The 20816-nt window shown below is 39.5% G+C and overlaps 1 protein-coding gene across 1 annotated transcript in view; it reads left to right on the top strand.

The window, feature by feature from the left end:
• The window catches only part of NKAIN2 (sodium/potassium transporting ATPase interacting 2), a 437604-nt gene extending 417361 nt beyond the window's left edge, over nucleotides 1–20243 (top strand). The window contains exons 3-4 of the mRNA XM_068551153.1: nucleotides 1208–1268; nucleotides 20158–20243. Coding sequence (XP_068407254.1) covers nucleotides 1208–1268; nucleotides 20158–20243 — 147 coding nt within the window. The remainder of the gene's footprint in view (nucleotides 1–1207; nucleotides 1269–20157) is intronic.
• Nucleotides 20244–20816: the final 573 nt, after the last annotated feature.

Genomic DNA, 20816 nt, shown 5'->3' with positions numbered 1-20816 from the left:
TAGAATCTGCCAGAACGTGCTTTCTTTCTCAAACTAAAATTAAAGATTTTCTAAAGTTCCTTTTAACCGGACCTCTGTCTCCAAACAGTTCTTCTCATTAAATACCTATCAATGTACCCTCTGACTTAAAATGTTCCATTCACATCTTCCAGAAATATTGCAATCTGTCAGCTAATGGAAAACAAGTTCATTAGGTTTATCACAGCAGCAACCTTTTGCCCTGTACCTTAGCTTCCTGATTGAAGACTGTAGCCTTTTTCCCAAGGTTCCCTTCCCCAATGCCAAATACTCAGTAGGATCAATGCCTGTCTGAAATGTCATCGTGAAAAATTTTCATCACTGTCCTGAGGACGTGCCTTTAAGGATTCCTCCACACTGGATTATTTTGGAAAAAAAATTTTCCACATATCAGGAAATTCGTTTGCTTCCTTATACCAGTGCTCATTATTTGACTAAACAGTTATACTTATATGAAGGAATACAAAACTACACCATCTGAGGGGACATATATCAAAGGGCTTTACTGTGCTCCTTCACAGATACTATTTCAGCGAGCAAAGACCTCCCTGACCACAGGGACCTCTGCTGCATGTTTCAGAAAGGATGCTCTGATGTGTGCAATCCCAGTCAAATGCACTGTGATATTCCTTACAGTTATCCACCCCGCTGCTCCTCTGTATCATGTCATCTTAACTATACCCGGTATGTCCTGGTTCCTGTTACTGGTCTAAATAAGAGTTTTTCTTACTTACAAAGTGTTGAGGCAACATTTCATGGAATCTCCTTAATATTTTTCTCTCAAAACATTTTTCTGATAGTCAGCAGGAGTCCAATTTTAGAATCTTAGGCTCTGGGCTAATGAAAAGTGAATTAGAAGTTGATTGGCACAAATGCAAATGCTAATCCATTGATGAATGGCCATAATTCTTTATTTTTCCTCTAGACCTAAAATAACTTGTTGTAGATTGCCTGGCAATTAACAAATCTTACACATAAATGCAGAACAAAGGAAAACAGAGTAATATATTCATTTATAAGGCACATTATACGAATCAAGAATCCACACTGGAGTCCAGATCCAGTCTGATGAACTATTTTGGAACACTGAATCTAGTCAAAACCACATGCCTTTGAAAAGTTGCTCACCCAGTGAGATCCAGTACTGTTGCCTTTGCCACATGTCTAAAGCATCTTTGTTTTGTTTCAGCTGGCAGGGTTCATCTACGCCTGTTATGTTGTGAAATGTATAACTGAAGAAGAGGACAGCTGTAAGTATTAAAGCTCTATTCTGTTTCTTTCAAGTTCAGAGCATCTTTTTTACTGCCTCTTACCTGCTTTCCTACTTCTCAGACAATATCCCTTAACACATCATTAGAATAGGGACTAAGCCCTTTGTACCCATTAGGCTAAAATGTTTTTCATAAAAGTATCCAGCATATAGATAACTAATCAGTTTCACCCAGGACTACAAATCCCAACAATCAACAATTTGCAATAGTTCCAAAAATTCTCACAAGAACTGACTCAGATTAATTCAAGAAATTTGTCTTCATGAAACCAAATGTTCATATTTCCTATTTTTTCCTACAATTTGATACAAATAGCTAGAACTTTATGTCAGAGTCTCAGCATTCAGCACTACTGCTTGATCCAGAGTTTAGATGGAGGTACCCTCTCACAAGCCTCTAAGTGGCTCCATTGTCCTCTGCTCTTCTAAAAATTGGCAGGTAGAAGGTTTCACTCCTTCCTTGCCCCCTAAGGATCTGAAATAGGAGGATTGGAAAAAGTACTTCAGTGCTCTCTGGGTACTTGCCCATACAGCTATATCTATTCTGAGGAAAAATCAGAGCTGGGAATCATTTTTCTTGGTTTCTAAAAATATTCATAATGATCGGGGTGTTGAGACAGTGGAGGAAAAGATGAGGATCCACTGCTCTGTTATAGGATTTGAGGAAAATAGTCAAAGAGAAATATGTTTCTTCTTCACTTTCCAGTCATACTAGAAAGAAGGAGGCTGTATCATGTGATTCATTTAGAGGAGGCACATTCTCAATCATATTCACACATGACGTAAAATTAGGAATACATAGTGCATAGTTTATATTGTTGTTTGCAAAAGGAAATGATAGTCCTTTACAAATAAGCGTTTGTAAAACACTCCTGAATGCATCAAGTGCTATGTCAGTTTTGGGATATTTTAAGATGAGTAGGGGCTTCCCTGGTGGTGCAGTGGTTAAGAATCCGCCTGCCAAGGCAGGGGACATGGGTTCGATCCCTGGTCCGGGAAGATCCCACATGCCGCGTAGCAACTAAGCCCGTGTGCCACAACTACTGAGCCTGCGCTCTAGAGCCCGCAAGCCACAACTACTGAGCCCGCGTGCCAAGAGCCTGTGCTCCACAACAAGTCACTGCAATGAGAAGCCCGCGCACCACAACGAAGAGTAGCCGCCGTTCGCCACAACTAGAGAAATCCTGCGCGCAGCAACGAAGACCCAATGCAGCAAAAATAAATAAATAAATAACTTTATATAAAAAAAAATAGATGAGTAATATGCAGTCTTTTACTTCTAGGAATTAAGCATTTTGTAGGGGAAAGAAACATGTGAACAAATAAGTAAAATAAAACTCTGTAGAGTGTATAGTGTGGGGAGATAGGAAAGGAATCAGGAAAAGTTCCATAGAGAAGGACACTCTTGAGCTTGGTCTTGCAAAATAAATAGATATTTGGATAGCAGATACGGGAGTAAGGTGATCCCAGGCAAAAGGTGGAAAAGAACCAAGACATATCACAGCCTTCCATGTTGGGGGCAGAGCAGTCAGGTTAATATGACTGAATTATATCCTGTGCTAGAGGTGGGTACCCAGAGACGACTGGAAAAGATGAGATAGTAGAAAAACGGTTATGACAAACTAAGGAGTCTGGACTTTATTTTGTATAGCATGATGGCCAATCAATTGGCAGTTAATAGAAAGAGAATAACAATCAGAAATGCACTTCAGAAAAAACATAATGGTATCAGTATGAAGGAGAGACTTGAATGGGAGGGTCGAGATTAAGGAAAGACAGACAGATTAGGACACCGTGAAAATGACTGAGATATGAGATGATGAGGGTCTGGACTAAGACCAGTGTTGGAGAGGGAAAGGATAGATATGTTATTAAACATAAAAATAATACTGATTAATGGGCCATGGATGGGTACTATGTAAGGCGTAAGGAAGAGACTGATAGATTTCTGAATATCTGATATGAGTGAATGGCTAGATGGAAATGTCACTTGAGGAAAGTAGAATGGGGATGCAGCAATTGGTTCAGTTTGGAAAGGTTGAGTTTGAGGTGCTTAACGAAGATGCAGGAGAAGATATCTAGTAAGCACTTGTCCTATGCCCAAAAGATTTATTCTTTTGGAAGGGTAAATATTAGGAAAGGTAAAAGATATATGGATTTTAAAATGTATGGACTCCACAAACTACGTAAGTTCATTCAGCTATTACCATTCAGTGTTTTTGTGCCAAATCCTTGATGAGTCTATAGGTTAAATTCCACATGGGAATTGAGCTTTCTCTAAACTATAATGTTTGATTTTATTTCACAATGATGTCTGCATTTTTATCTTCAGAAAAATACTGACACACCAAGTCTCCTAGACAGATAATCGGTATCTCTCCAGAATAGTACCTCCCAAGCAGGATCCCAGAAACGCTAGTCCATAAGCTATACTGCTCAAAAAAGATTCCAAAGCCAAGTAAGTTTGACACTGAAAATTTAGAATGCACATTTATGTATTAACATCTCTGAGAGTATTGCACTAAAGAAGTATGTCCAATTTGTCCTAATCCACAGTTTTGTTTTAACCATATTGCGTTGGATGAGATACAGTGAGGCCAGAAGCAGATCAAAGAGAGAAACCAAAAAGGGTTTTACTACATTCACGGTTCCCTAGGGAGAACACAGCATGCCACGCAGGGCCACTCAAGGAAAGCATCATCGTGGGTCATGAGGCAGAGAGAGAGAGGAGAGAGAGAGAGAGGGAGAGGGAGGGAGGAGAGAGAAACACACCACACACACACACACACACACAGAACTGTAAGCAAGTGCTTTTATTGTGGTTTCCAGGGAAAGGACCAGACAAGGCAGGGTAAAAGGGTTTAGGATTGGCTAAGTTTGAAAGAGGTCCCCATGAAATTCATGTTCACTGTGACTGTCAGAGAATAAGGTTTGGGGCTATCCAAGGTCTCCAGATGTTTCGGGTGGGCCAGGCTTAACTTGGGAACAGCCTGTGGTCATTCTGTAGATGTTAAGGCATTTTACAGAAACTAAAACTATAGTTAATATCCCAAACATTTGAACACGGAACCTTTTTTCATAAGAAATCTTAATATTCCAGGGAATTATAATTCCAGGCAACTCATTTTAGGGAATTCTGCCCTAGGTCAAGTTTTGGTCAAAGCCATGTAAATCCAAGGGGATGTGAAGTTACAAATATCTTCTGGAAGATAAGGCTTATCTTTCAAGCATCTAATAAACTGTTTTCCATAATGCTTATGTCTTTTTATGTATTTTGACCACAACTCCTTAAGTGCCTTTATTAATCTAAAAGACAAGCAGACTTATCATAGATAATTTTTCTAATTTTAGTCTTTTTGCTCAGTGAGTAAGATATGAACTACTTTCCTTTTTTTTATATCTAAGTAGACTCATGCTTATCATGAACATTCATGGGACTACTAAACAACCGGGAGGAGATGCTCATTTGGGCCAGTTCTCTGTCCAGTTAGGTCTGTTTACTTGTGGTCACTCACACACAGACAATTATGAATATTTGTTGAGTAAAATGCTTTAGATTGATATTTCCCATGCATTATCATTATCTTGATCACCTGTCTATATGTTTACCTCCAGGCACTGCCTAGAACACACGACTTCCAATGCTCAAGTGTAAAAAAGCGTGCAATTTCTATCTAGTTTTCAGTAATTATATTATGAAGAAAATTATTTTGATCCTTTAAAAATGTTTTGGCTTGATGAATGTACAATAAAACACACACACACACACACACACACGCACACAAATGCTCTCAGAAAGTAAGTCCTGAAAGATGGGGAAAGTTTAATGTATATATAAACAGGGAAAGGACCTCTGTGTAACTATTCTTACCTGCTGTGGATTTGCAATGAAGCAACCTGATGGGAGTGTAGTACAGGAGGAGATGCCAGCTCCCTACTTGCCAAATTAGTTAAGTTTCCATTCCTAAGAGCCTCACAAGGAACACAGGACAGTTTGGGTTCTGTAGCTGTGCTGAGAATGGACTGTGGAGATAAGGGCCTAATTACGGCACCTGGAAGACTGAAGTATTCTTGACGTCAATAGGAAGCGGACCAGCTCTGTACTCAGTTTTGATATCTGAGGCTCAGCAGCAAGTGTAGCCAGAGAGCCTCAGAGGCACCACCCTCTAGGGAGCTAAGGCGAGGGTTCAGGCTCCATGCGCGAAGAGTCAAACTTAGACTCCACGAAATAGCGATAAATCATCATTGAACTAGAGGGAGTTCCTGCAGGCACATCAAATGCCTAAGATTTTTTTCTTTATTTCTCCTTTTAAACAGTATCTCATTTACTTTTCTAGAGGCCAGTTTTATAAATACTTATATAGACACTTTAATGCAAAGTTGTTGTTAATTTCCTCAATGAAAACCCTGGGCCTTGAAGTTTACATCTCTGACCCTCTGGTTACCTAAGCCAGAGCCCCAGCCTGACAGGCCAACTGGCTGTGCAAACTCACAGGACAACACTGCCATCTGCTGTGCCTATCAGGAGATGACAACCACCCTTGGAGCAAAGATTTCAAATAGGAAGATGTGGGCAATTCCACCCCCATATATCAGTCACCTAGGGGTGCAATAACAAAATATAACAGACTGGGTGGCTTAAACAATGCATATTTATTTTCTCACAGTTCTGGATGCCAGAAGTCCAAGATCAAGGTGTTGGCAGTTTTGGTTTCTCCTAAAGCCTCTCTCCTTGGCTTGTAGAAGGCTGAATTCTCACTTTGCCCCCTTTTCTCTGTCTGTGCATGCCCCCACATCTCTTCCTCTTCTTATAAGGACACCAGTTTTATTGAATTAGGGCCACGCACTTATGGCCTCTTTAGCCTTAATGACCTCTTTAAAGGCCCCATCTCCAAATACAATCACATAGCAGGTTAGGCCTTTAACAGATAAATTTGGAAGGGGATACCATTCAGACCATAACATTCCATATCTAAAGATACACACACACACACACGCACGCACACACCATGTGGCTGTTGGCTATTTGAAAATACCTATGGGGAACAGAGTGGGGCTAGCTTCTGCTCACTGGCACATCAAACGCCTGTGGGTAAGAGGCTCCAGGTGGTAATGGTAGCCTCCCTGCTCCTGGCTCACTGCCAGTAGGCAGGAGTTCCGGTCCGCATCGCCTGCTGTGGGGTGGGGTGATCTGCCTTCAGATGAGAAGCTCCTCACCAGAAAAACGCTGGGACCCGCTCCAGAGGGTGTGCCTTGACACTTGAACCTTATTTGAGTGGGGCAACCATCACAACATACTTTTATATATTTGTTCATGAAAAGGCAGCGATATGTCTTAGGAGAAAAGGCTTTCTCCAGGAGAGCGTGCATCCCTCGCTGAGCTGTCTTTGTGGCTGGGCTCTTCACTGTATCATCTGTTGCCAACCATGCTGAGTTTTCCTTATGACCTCCAGTGTTTTCTATTCCCTTCTACTTGTTCTCTTTGACAGTATTCTGTGAAAGAAAGAAAATGTTCTGAGATTTCTGGTCTGGTGCCTTTTATTATACTTGGAGCTCTCCTCTCCCTTAATCCTCAGCTCTTCTGCACCAGAGTCCGATGTCCACTTACAGTGACAGAACTAAGAACTTATCAGCTTCATTAGAGTTGTTGGATGTGACAATTAAAAGGAAAACGTGCAGCTATGGAAAAATAATAACTAATCCATAATAGAAAAAACAGGCAACATGATTTCTCAATTTTTATTATGTTTTCTTATAAACCTTTGCCTTAATAGTTAAACTAAAAATAAAAATAAACATCAGTCCTCTGGAAAATGGATCCATTTTTCTAAGTAGTCACTATCTTTTCTAAAGGAGATTCAATGTGTTTGCAAATGTTCTTAAATATTCAAATCATCCGGGAAAATATGCAGAATGTCATTTTAAAAATATCCTAAGGGGGCTTATTTTGAAAAAAATATTGGAAAATTAATTCTAGATGTTTAAACACACATGTTTAGATACACACATGCACAAACCTACCAACCAAGCACAGATGCATAAAAGCCTGTCCTGAATTCTCCAAAATAAACTGGCCTTGGGATAAAAGTCATAATCGATTTATAGACTCTTTCATTTGAAAAGCAAACCACGGAAATTATTCACTTCTCTGAGGCTAATAATTTTCTGTTATTTTTGTTTGATTTTTCTTCTAAAGCCTGCTGGCCTACACTTCTGTGTATTGAACTCTGTTCTGTATGTTTTGATCGCTTTTCCAGTTTGACAGGATCATTGAGTTTGGATGGGATTCTCTGAGCACAAGGACACACTCTCCCGCCTGTGGGGGAGGGTAGAGGTGGCAAGGGAGGAGTACTCGTCCATTAAAAAATATTTGGTTCTTTCTGTTTATAAAGGAATGTAAGTTTACTGCAGAATGTAGAGAAAATACAGATTAAACAAACAAAAAAGGAAATTAGAATGATTTCACAATTTTGAATTCTGGTTCTCAGGTAACATTTGGGTATATGTCTGCTTTCTTCCTTTCTTCCTTTCTTTTTCTTTCTCTCTATCTGGTTGTTAGGGCCATATTATACATTCTGTTTGGTAACCTGAGCTTTCTTTCTTATTATTTATAAATCACTCTCCAAACATAACCTAAGGGGTAGGCAATTAGCAGTTCAAAAAAGGTGCCAAGTTCCTGGGTGCCAGGTTGACAGGTAGAGTTATGAGAATGGTGTGTCTATTTTTACTGTTCAAATATCATACTCAAGCAATCAAATGAAAGAGTAGTATATTATTGTTCTCTTTATAACATTTGTTTTGTAATTCTGAAGGTGACTGAGTGAAACAACCTTGTCCATATCTGCCAGGCTCCCACAAAATCAAAATGTGCCGTTCCTTTCCCCATCTCTGAACAGAATCACATGTGATTAGCGTCTGGAGCCCCAGACTCCAGATGCTACTAACCTCGAGCGAGTGCCCTGCAGAATCATGGTGGGGCCAAGGCAGAAGGTGTCACCTTGCTCCTCTCCCAACTTCCCAGAGCACAGGAGCTCTGCATTTATTTAATTTTACAGCTCTTGATTCCGCTTAAGATTTCTTGTGAACTAAGAACACTGCAGAGTTTGAAATGATAGGAAACTACTGCCTACTGCTCTATTTCAACGCTTTAATTTTATAGGCCCATATAGATTAAATGATTTGCCCCAGGTCACTGAGCTTATCGGTGAACTTCTGACATAATATAGCACATGTTGACTCCCCCAGGGTAAGAGTGTTAGGGGATGCTAGTGGGGGCCACAGCTATCTTGACCACCGCTACATCCTCAGCATCTAGCCCACCCCCAACCTGAAGCAGGACTCAGTAAGTATACGGGAAATAAACGAATCAAGCAGCTCTCCACTAACATTTCCTGGACTATATGGAAACTCCTAAGGAAATGTGACATTTGTTTAGACCCCAATTGATTCTAAGTAAATGAATAATGAATTAGAATAAAGCAGCTTTCATCGTTTTCTAGACAAATGGAAGAAAGTGGAAAAAAAAGATAAGCTGCCATATGTAAAAATAAAAGACAGCCTAGATGATCAGCACCTGAAACGAATGCTTACATATACATGTGCCTCCTGTCAATCACATGCGAGCTCCTATTAGTGACAACAGCCTTCCCTAACAGTGATACAATTTTTACATTGTCTCCCAAAATTAGTGCTGGTCTTTTTTTCAGCCTGCTGTTAAGTTGCTCCCTCTTGTGGTCAGGGAAGAGAAAACATATGCCCTTTATTTTTAAATTTGGATATTCAGGTCCAGGTTGAGTCTTCTTTAACAATCACTTCTCATTTTCTCCCTTTTCTCTTAACGTCTCCTCCATTATACTCTACTGCTTATTATACACACACATACACATACATACATGCACACTATAATCATCTTTAAATAAATCTAATGTTCCCAAATCAAAAATAGCGGGGAAAGAAATTGATTCATTCCCTATCCTTTGCTGATTCGAAACAATCAGGACCTTGTTTCTAAAGAGTCAATGTTGAGGTAACTATATTCCTACTAGCAAAGGAGGACCTTTAACTGGGGTGTAATAAAGGAGGTATGTGGTGCAGAAAACTGACATGATCCAGTAGATGAATAATATCCAGGTTGTTTTAATCCGCCTCAATGGAAAAGAAAGCAACAGCATGTGAAAGGAAGGAGAAGTGGTGACATTTACAGAAATGATTAAAAGAAACATCTCCCATTTTGCTTATTCTGCCTCTTCCAATTCTCTAATACCTAGTCCACCTGTACTGGGTGTCCTGTACTTGTTTCCTCACCATCTCTCTCTATACCCACATGGATAATGACATGAGAAGGAAAGCAGCTAAGTGGCAGAAAAATAGGATGCTTTTAGCACCAATATACACGCTCACAAAATAAAATTGCTGGGATCCCTTAGTCCTACCTTGAAAGGACAAATGAGAACAAGACAAAGAGCTGGCCCAGGAAACAGAAGTCTAAAAGCTCTCCAAAGCTGAGACGTGCTAAGAAAGAAGACTGTACCTTCAAAGTTAGTCTTTTGATAAATGATGCTGGCTGTTGCCGATTTCATTACGACCAGTTTTACTTTAGTGGTGGAAATGGCATCTAACAGGAACAGAAGGCCAGGCTTAGCTATCTCCTTCTTAACAGCAGGAGGACTAAAAACAGTGCATCTCTAAGGATGGCCACCAGGTACGCAGAATGAAAACATCTGAGTGGAGCAGGCTTACACAGAGCGCTGCAAGAGTGCCTTGTAAATAAGCAGCATAGGGCGAACCCTCAATCCTGTGACATTTCAATGAGCCTGCTCAAGCAGCAGAGTCAGGAAGGCCTCCACGAGGATGGGCTGGCATTGTGTGGCAGGGAGTGAAGGAGAAACAAACTTAAAGCTCACAGGAGGCGAGGTTTACTTAAATAATAGAAAGTAATTAGGCTGAAGACAAAAATCAGTGATGGCATTTTAAAATTACAATTAATTTAAAGGTTAATTTCCTTTGGTGTTAAAAATCTTATTTAAAACATTTACCAGGAAAGGAAATGAGGATGTTACTATCAAGAGGTGTAGAGTGCTTCTGGGAATCCATGCCTATTATCACTGGAAAATTAGGTTAGGCCCAAAGTGAGAATTTCAATTCATTTCTGTGTATAATAGATGGCAGTCTGGTCTCAGTGTCAGCAGGGTTGGCTGGGGCAGTGCAGGATTTGCATTTTTTGCTTGTTTATGGGATTAATTGCAAATGTTTCCAACAAAGAAGGCTAGTTTATACATGAACAATCCTGACACACACAAAAAATTGGATATGGATTGCTGCCTCTGTAACTAATGAAGCTGATGTTAAAGGAATTCCCAAGAGCACAGAGGCAAAGGGACGCACATAGTCACTCATCCATATACCTTCATCCCGGAAGTAAGTTAAAAGGAGGCCACAGTATTTCTGTGGGCTCCAAACCTGTCAATCCGCTGCTTCTCTCCCAGGTCCCACCATTTTCATCACTCTGTTTTCCAACTGGGAATTGTCACGTCTCATGTCTCAGGTTCCAATATACCCTATTCAGCAGTTCATCTCCCTGGAAACTTGCTTAGTAAAATCAATGCATGATAGTAGTAACAGCCAGAGGGGAAACAACTCCTTTGCACTAAATCTTCCCATTCATTATGCCTTTGCAGATTTGTTCATTTTAAATGTCTTATTGCTATTATCAGTATGTAAACCAATCCCACAAATATGGAATTGTGCAGATCATAGCGCTATGAACAATATTAGCAATCACCTGCTTTAATCCCCTAATTTTACAGCTGAGGAAAGGAACACTGAAATTGATTTGCTCTGAGTCAATCATTTAGAGGCAGTGCTGGGAGCAGAACTTGTCTCCCGATTCTAGGTATACTTTACACGTCACTTCACCGTGAGACTGGACGTATATTCTTCCAATACATGTTTGCCGAGTAGCCACTGCACGTGGTAGGCTGCGTGTTAGTCACTAGGCACGAGGCAGACACTGTCTTTGCCCTCCTGATGCTTACAGCCCAGCACACAGTTCACAGGAGGAACTACACCAAAGCGTGATGAGTGTTCAGACAAGGAGAGTGGGGGTAGGGGGACATACCCCAGGGGTGCCTCATCCAGTTAAGAAAACTAGGAAATTCTTCCCTGAGGAAATGACATTTCCACCGAAACCTAAAGGACAAATCAGGGGGATATGCAGAATTTAACAAAAATAGGTGTCTTTTTAAAAAAGGGTAACTTTTTCCACCCGTATTGACCAAATGGACACCATAATTCACAGAGGAATCATCTTAAGTGTTTTTAATGAACCCCATACAGCAAATCTAGTTTCACCTTTCCCACATAGCTGGAAAAATATTAGAGTAACCACTGGACGTCCTCATACCTGGAACTGCTATTGTTGTTCTATAAAGATGAGTAATTTAGTTTTAGTCCTCCTTTCTGGCGGCTGCAAAATAATGCGAAGATTGTGTTAGCAAAAATTACAAGGGGAGGAATAGTTCTCTACTGGGGGATTTTAGCATGCATGCTTTATTTTTCACTTTCCTAAATATGTATGCATTGATGTGCCCACATCCTAATTAAAACCACTGCATTTAAATGGGCTGTGCCTTCTAATATATATAAATATATCCTGGATGTCAGCTGAGAAGACATACCCAATCATGTCTAACTAGCTTGCCTATAGCCTGTAATAACGGCTCTTTCCAATTTCGACGGAAAGGCATGTCACATAATTGAAAGCCATTCTAATAGGGGAGAACAAAACAGAGACTGGTAAATCTAACCCACCCAAATGGCATGGCACAAAGTGAGGCCAGGCACCTTTAAGATAAAGTTTGCTTAGCCATTTCATCATATTCTGCACACGATTCCACGGTTATTGAAAGTAATAAAGATATCTGAATACATAATTTTCTGACTCTAGCTTTACAATTTCTTGATCTTCTCAGCTCTTACCATCTTTGTCACCACTCACTTCACCTACCTCCTTAGTTCCCTTCCCCAAGGAGGCTAATTTTTATCACCTTCATTATGGAGGAAGGCGGCTTCTCTAAAAATCAACAGTTCTAAAATTCTCTGCCTGACTATAAACTCCTATCTTTACTCCCTCCTTGTTCTCCTGCCTCCCTCCTGGAGGAATTTTTCTTCATCTTTATGTAGGAGCTTCCCTCCACTGGAATCTTTATCTTTCTGCTCATCATCTGTCTCCTGAATCCACAAGAGCGGTGATGCTCTTACAGGCACACTTAGTTTCCTTCCTTGCTTTCTCTTCCACCATCCTTGGATTTTCCATAACCCTGTCTGATGAGGCTCAGGTGCAGTTTCTCCACTCCTAATCCTGGGTTGGTGCACATGGCTGGAGAGAGTCCCTAAACCCAGCTGGATGCTCTCTCCTGCTCAACAAGGCTCTCACTCCTCTCCCATGGACAGTGTGCCACAGTCACCACAGGACGTGCTCCAAACCTTTCCAAGTTCCTTAAGTCTAGTTCCCAAACCTGAGAAAATCAAAGCTACCAAACTCCTTCCATTTTTCCCTCAGAACCTCAACAATTCTATACCAGCAATTATCTTTCTGTCTTTTAGAAACCCTCTCCAAATCTGAGAGGAACCGTTAAGCTTTTCCTCTTCAAAGCAATCCTTCCACAAGCCTTGGCTTCATCCCCTCTGCCTGGTTCAGGAGATGAGCTCTTGGTGTCTTCATTCTCGCCCACTCCACTGTAAAGTTCCTCTTCCCTACATATGGGTCGAAGTCTCATAGACTACAAACCAGGCCGGGCCTAGCCTCTCCCCATCCTTTTGGATAATATATAAGGTGACTTCCAAAACTATTTGAAATATGGAAACTCAGTTCTACATAGTTTTTTTTTTTTAATATATCTTCCCTTTTTTTCCACAATATGTCACAGATGTCACATTCCTACTGCTTGCCAGACCACAATCAACCAACCAAGTGGGCATTAAGGGTTTCCATAAACCTACCTCAGCTTCCGCTGATGATTTCCACACTCATGTCATTCCATACAAAATTCCAGTAAATTCTAACACAAAGTTCTCTTCTTTGACCCTTATCTCCATCTACTTCCCTGGCCTGAAAAATTCTCATCCTTTCAGTAAAGAACCTAAATATATATTTTAAAGCATAATTTGAATCATTCTTTTGGTATAAATCCCTTGTTAAAAGAGATGAGATCCCAAATCTACCTGTAGTGCATCCATAAAATACATGCATCTAAGTATTAAACACATATAACCCTGTGAAGTTGGAATTGTTTTATTATCTCTACTTCACAGAGGAAGAAAGTCAGGCTCAGAGCAATTGTGACCTGCTTGTGGATATGATGCTGGTCAGAAGGGAAGGCACACCTGAGCCCAGGTCTTCCAACTACCAAGCCTTCAATCATTATATTACTTCATACTTTCCCTGTGATATAGCCAGTGATGGCATTAGATTATTAGAATAAGATTCAATAGCAAGATCCTGGTCTCAGCAGAAAACCAGCATGTGTTTCTTCAAATCTCACCTAAGGTACTGGCCACACTGAGAATTAGCAAAAATAGGCAAGAGTGAAAAGACAAAACAGTTTATCAAGTGGAAACTTATATTTCATTTTTATTTTTTAGAACCAACAGCTTAAAGTGGTTACTCAAATGATCTCTAACAAAAGAAATATTTCATTTTTATACCATTGTACTGATTGCATTCCACTTCCAGTTTTTAGTATATGTAAATGTGTTACCAAGTTTAAAATATTGAAGATCTGGTTCTGATACAACTAAGAGAGAAACATGGAAAATAGAATCCTAAGACCCTGAGAAAATGTTATTTTCTCAACAAGGTTAGGAAGTGAAGCATCTGCCATGATTTACCTAATAAGTCTCATGTCATTCAATGCATGTTTCGCCTGCCAGAAGCTCTCTGTAGCATCACACTTCAGTGACCTTTCAGGCAATAACAGACTAAAGTACCCCTACAAAGGGTTGTGTTTTCCTAATCGGAAAAAAAAAAACAGCTCTGAGTCCACTCAGAGATACAAGTCCAGACTGAGCACATCAAGCTCACACAGGAAGCTGCACTGCTGCCACCAAGTAAGTCTGTGTGGGAGGAGGGTAGGGCTTTTGAATTTGGGCTACAGTAGGTTATGCTCTGAATTCCTTTTGTGCAACTGGAGATAAGTACCCTTGAAATAGTGACCCGCAGAGACAATGGATTTACACTCTGTTTTCATAGGCCCACACAAATTTTTTAATGTCTTTCAATGAGTTCTTCCAAATATTTAGGCTTAGCTTTCTGTGCACTGCCTGTTAAAATTTCCCCCCGTAGCCTTTTCCAGCTCTGTCTCCAAAAGAGAGTGTGTTGCCTAGTGGCTTTGTCATTAATAACCAAGGTACAATATTATATTACAATACCTCCCTGCCAACATGTATTTAAAAAAGCAGTTTTAAGTTTGCTGAACTCAGAGTTCATGATTAAAAGATTTAAATAAAAGGGAAGCTCACAACAGGAAACATATTTGAGTGAGGAATATTTATTCAAAAAGCACTTTTCTCTTACTTGGTAATTTCGAAATCCCACTATTATTAATTTTATTAAATCATAGTTATTAAACTGATATGGGACTTTACTAATTTAAAATCATTGGGCATCTCTGTGCCTCTGTTGGTAAGCAGACAAAAACACACCCATATTGCAGATGGGAAAACTAAGCCAAAGAGAAAACGCTATAACATCTGCAAAGAAAATAACATTCCTGAGTTGTTTTCAGAGGACCAAAAGAAATCACTCCAATGAGGCAAAGATTAAACAGGTACAGATTTTATTTTATTTTGTCACCTTCTACCCAGTCATGTACCTCTGTTTAGGATGCTATGAACTGGCCAGAAAGAAAGCAATGTTTTCCCTAGCAATTATCAACATTTGCAACATAGCATTCGTCAATGGATTACCCTCTCAGCCCAGTCATCTTGATGCTAAAGCATGTCCTAGCCTCTTTCCTTCTACTCCCCTAGATCAAAGAGACTAGAGTGGTGCCTTCTTCCCATTGGTATCCAAACGATTTCTTTTATCTCACAGGACCTAAGCAATCATTGACATTCTAGATCTTCTATAAAAGGTCTTCTCTTTATTATCATTCAAGACCTTATGAAGGAAAGGGTAAATGCACTCAGTGAAATTTCACTTAGAAATTTTACCAGCATCTTCCATGCTTAAATCAATTGTCTTTAAAAAAAAAAAAAAAAAAACAGCCTAAAGAGTTTATTCAGTAAATATGGCTTCCATGAGCCAGACACTGTTCTGGGTTCTGGGGCTACTGTAGTAAATAGTAAATCTCATGCAGCTTAAATTATAGTGACGGGATCAACAACAAAAAAGTAGATTCACAATATGTCAGGTGGACATAGTTTTCAATAAAGCACAATAAAGCTGAATGAGGAAAAAGAAATTAATCTCTAAAATCCCAGCAAGTCCCTAATCTGCCTTGCACCAATTACGATTACATTTCCCTTTTCCCAAGTGTTTCCTGGTCCTTGCTGCTTGTACGTGCCACATATACTACATTTCCTAATGAAGCCAAACACCAACTCCCTCCTCTCATTCTTTTTGTTCCATTAAAGGCTGCAACATCCTCCTAGACAAAAAATTTGAGCTATGAGCCAAACATCTAGATGCCATCATAATTACTTGGAGAAGTACCTGTTAGCTGTTTCATGACTCCTATTGCTTAGGAAAGCTTTACAATATTCAGTAGCCTCTTTAGAGCCTAAATAAATGTAATTATATAAAAGAAACAGAAAACAGACCAAAGTGGTATTAAGGGTATTCTAAAAATGTAAGCTAACCCCAGTAACTCAATTTTAAGAGAGAGAAACATAATTTCTTCTACTATGCTCTCCACCCACATGGCACCCCAAAGAGTTCCAAATTATGGGTGAAACACCATTCTGTAAAAGATGCAGAGAACCATGTCTACCTACTCTGACCACCACACTCTTAACTCTAGTGTGGTCAGTTGGATCCAGCTTATTCATATTCCTCTCCTTCAGGTCTTTAGGAAGACATCCAAACAATTACTGAGAATGAGTACATGTGGAAACTGACCTTACATAAATTCCTTGGCTGTGAACACAGGCAAGTATATAAAATACACTACAGAAAATATATCCTTTGATTCTGATTTAAATTTGAATGCCTCCTCACAAGTGAGATGGTAAAAATGCATCCTGGTTACACTCAGATCCTCTTCTTTTCTCCTCTTGGTTCTGAGTCATCTGCTGTTGCATCCTTTTCCGCGGCCCCAGATGATCTGAACGACCAGAATGACCAAAACAATCGCAATCCTTCTGTCAAAGCTTTAGCGCTATCCTCCCCAGCTGGGTAGTTGTAAATCGGCTCTACCAACCCACACACCAGATAGATGGCTAACAAGAGCAAGACGCAGACAACTCAACCTCCATTCGCAACAGTACTCAGACACATCTCATTTCCCTTCTGGCCTTTTCTCATGTCTCCAGAAAGTCTACACTGCTCCTGACTCAAGCTTTGTTTCCCAGTTTTGGTCCCAATTCTATCCTTTGGACTTGAAGATTCATCTTGGTTTCTTCTGGTTATCCCTTGGTTCACTGCACAGTCTCTGACTTATAAATTACCATCTGTTTTTTTCTGCCATCCATCTCACACCTCTGGAATCAAGCTAAGGAAATATTTCAAAACAACAATGACAACACTAATAAGCCTGAGGTTGACTTGGATCTCGGTTTCAGTGGAGGAGACCTTACTGTTTACATCTTCCCACTCTCTTCTCCAGCACCAGGGTGGGGACCATCTGACTAACAGGGAACCTCAGAACAAGGAAACTTTAATGCTTGAATGCCTCTCAGAAAACTAGTCCTTAAGTCTTAATGTCGGTAAGAGTGAACCCCAATGAACAGGAATTTAGGCACTATCTGCAATGAATCCCCAATCGTGGAAAATAATTTCTCAAAATACAAACTTTAAATACAGTTGCCATTCAATTATTTTACAGCTCTTCTGGTACCATTTATATTAGCTAATGTGCAAACGTGGGCAATTCAGAAAACAAAAGAGGTTCGCTCTCTTTTAATTCATCTTCTATAAAATATTTGATATAGTTCTATAGTTGTTCCAAATTAAAACACTTTCTTTCTTTCTCCTAAACTGCATGGTTTATAAGAATTATAAAGAAAATCCTGAATTTTTAAGGGTTTTTAATTTTCTTCTTCCATACTGCATGTCTCACCCAGGGCTCTACGTTCCTTATTTTATCCTCACACTAATAGTATTAAGTATTATAATTCTTGTGTAAGAGAAGTTAAGTGATTTGTCTAAGGTCACACAGCTGGCAAGTGGTCAAAGCAGTATTTGAACCCCGATCCTTCTAACATCAGGATCTCTGTCCTTTTCATTACACTGTAGTCCTCCTTATCTGTAGTTTCACTTTCCATGGTTTCAATTACCTGCCGTCAACTGCAGTCTGAAAAGATTAAACGGAATAAACAATTCATAAGTTTTAAATCATGAGCCATTCTGAGTAGTGATGAAATCTCACACCATCCTGCTCTGTCCCTCCAGTAACATAAATCATCCCTTTGTCCAGCATATTCATGCTGTGTATGCTACCCATCCGTTAGTATAGGAAAAAAAAAATAGTATTGTGTATATATAGGGTTCAGTACTATTCATGGTTCAAGCATCCACTAAGGGTCTTGGACTGTATCCCCGCAGATAAGGGGGGACTGCTGTACTATTCCACTTCTGACCAGAAGAGAAATTCTGCCTCAATAAAAGGGTTTTCATGATAAAAAGAGATATTAAATCAAAAGACTACACGGAGGCACCTTGAAAGCATATTAATAAGTGAAAGAAGCCAATCAGAAAAGGCTAGATACTATAGGAGTCCAACTCTATGACATTCTGGAAAAGGCAAAACTATGGAGACAGTAAAAAGATCAGTGGTTGCTAGAGATTAGGGGAGAGGGAGGGATAAAAAGGCAGAACACAGGACTTTTAGGGCAGTGAAACTATTCTGTATGATACTAACATTGTGGATACATGTCATTACATATTTGTCGAAACCTACAGAATTTAAAACACCAGAAGTGAACCGTAATACAAACTGTGGACTTTAGGTGGTAACAATATGTCAGTATAGGTTTATCAGCCATAACAAATGCACCACTCTGGTTGGGATGTTGACAGTAGGGGAGGTTGTGCACATGTTGGGCGGGGTGGGGGCAGGAGGGGGTATATAGCAACTCTTGGTATTTTCTTCTCAATTTTGCTGTGAACCTAAAACTGCTCTAAAAAATAAAATCTATTTTAAAAAAATAAAAAGATTTCCCCGCTAAACAGACATCATGGACTTTATGTTACTTGCTCCAATTTCTACCTGTAACACTTAGGATATTAAAAAGAACAAAAACTAGTCAAAGCTAAGCCAACAGAAAAAGATATTAGAAAAAGTAAAGACAGCCTCTAGCATCCTAATTCAGTTTCTAGTTTCCTCTCTTTCTTCTTCCTGTCATCTATCTTGTCAGCTTTTTGTTGTTTTGCCTCTTTTTGCCCCACCACATGACCTCCACATCCAGGAATGGGAAAGAAAAAACAAAACCAAAACATTTTCACAGCACTCTTAGTATTTAATGTCCCAGTTACTACCCTTTCCAAAATGTAGTGGTATAAAACAACCATTATTATGCTCATGGATCTGTGGGTTAAGAATCCAGACAGGGCACAGTGAGGATAGCTTGTTTCTGATCCCGGATGTCAGGACCCTCAGCTGGGAGACTCCAAGATTGGGCTGACTCAACAGCTTGGGGCTGGAATCATTTGGAGGCAATTTTTGTCACATGTCTGGGTGTTGATGGTGACTATCAGCTGGGACCCTAGCTAGCCTGTCAGCCAAAATCATATCTGAGGGTCCTCCATTGATCTCTCCACGTGGGCTAGTTTGGGATTCCTAGTTTGGACATGATGGCTGTGTTCCAAAAGAGAGCATCCCTAAAGAGCAAAGTGCATGACATTTTTTTGATCTAGCCTTGGAAGTCACAGTGTCACTTCTACCATACTCTATTGGTCAAAGTGGCCACAAAGTTCTACCCAGGTTCAAGAGGAAGGGACAAAGACCCAAACCTCAGGATGGGGTGAGTGTCAAGGTCACACTGCAGGCAGATATGGAACAGGAGATATTGTTGCAGCCATTTTGGATAATATAATCTACCACAGTAACTCTTATTACATCTCATTGTACCTTAAATACCTAGGTATGTATTGCATTTGACTGTTTGGTTAGAGTTTGCTGCACATCTTTATTTCTGATTGTCTATTTGAGATTATGAACCACATAATGGCAGGGGACAGCCATTTTGAGCTAATTTACATGACCACCACCACAGCACCTTGTACTTGACAATCATAGGATATAACACTATTACTAGTGCCGCAATTGCTGATAGGTACATGCACTTGAGCGATCATTATTTTTTACATTTGTAATGTGTTGCAGAAAATCTCCATGCTAACCAAAAAGACATATAGCATCTTAATTGTGCAAGTGAATTTTATTGCTCCAATTAGGTCTTGGTTGCTTCAAAGGAGTATATAAATTTCTTCTCCCAAGTGAATAGATTCTTGTAAAGCAATAATTGAATCTCACAGTTGAGGGGGGGAAAAAATCACTGCCTTGAAGGAACTATCTTTTTTCCTCCACAATTAGCTAGTTCTGGTTTAATAGATTATTAAAAGGTTTATATTAGTAATCTGTGTGAGACCTTGATCATGAACGTTTATCTCTTCTGAAAAGTTAACTAATTAAGGCAATTGTCCCTTTCAGTTGATTTCATAGGTGGCTTTGACTCTTATGGCTATCAGGGGCCTCAGAAGACATCTCATTTACAGCTACAGCCTATGTACATGTAAGTACTTTACTTTGGAGGTATTCTTCTGGGATACTAAAAGATGATTAAGAAAATGTTATTGTGGCACAAAATAGATGGCATGCAGCTTTCCTTCAGTCATTTACTTTCAGTATTTTCTCTTCTATTAATATTGTTCTGACTGAGATAATTCTAACAAATTTTTTAAAAATTATGAATAATATTTAACTTATCAGGAAAGCCATCTCTAAAGTTACTTTTAAAAGTAGTCTTACATAAGTATCAACTACATGGCTAAAAATCCAATATAATATACAACTTCTTTGAATTACCCAAAATTTGTATATTTTGAAAATGATATAACATTGTAGGTAGTTATATGTAACTATATATAAGCCATATATCCTGGTTTTCCCAGTACAGTCTTAGTTTACATGGGTTGTCGTGATATAATTATTACCAGCACACCCTATTAGTCTTAAAAGTGTTCTCATTTGGATGATAAATGATAGGTTATCACCTTAATTATGTGTAGTGTTAAAAAATAATAATACTCTTTCATTTTTCTGGTGTGAAAAGTGAAAATGAAACCAGAATATTAACACTGAAACTTATC

The sequence above is a fragment of the Eschrichtius robustus genome, chromosome 9 (genome assembly GCF_028021215.1).
Source record: "Eschrichtius robustus isolate mEscRob2 chromosome 9, mEscRob2.pri, whole genome shotgun sequence".
NCBI classification, from domain to species: Eukaryota; Metazoa; Chordata; class Mammalia; order Artiodactyla; family Eschrichtiidae; genus Eschrichtius; species Eschrichtius robustus.
The sequence above is the reverse complement of the archived record's forward strand: the minus strand, read 5'-3'. Positions and strand labels throughout refer to the sequence as shown.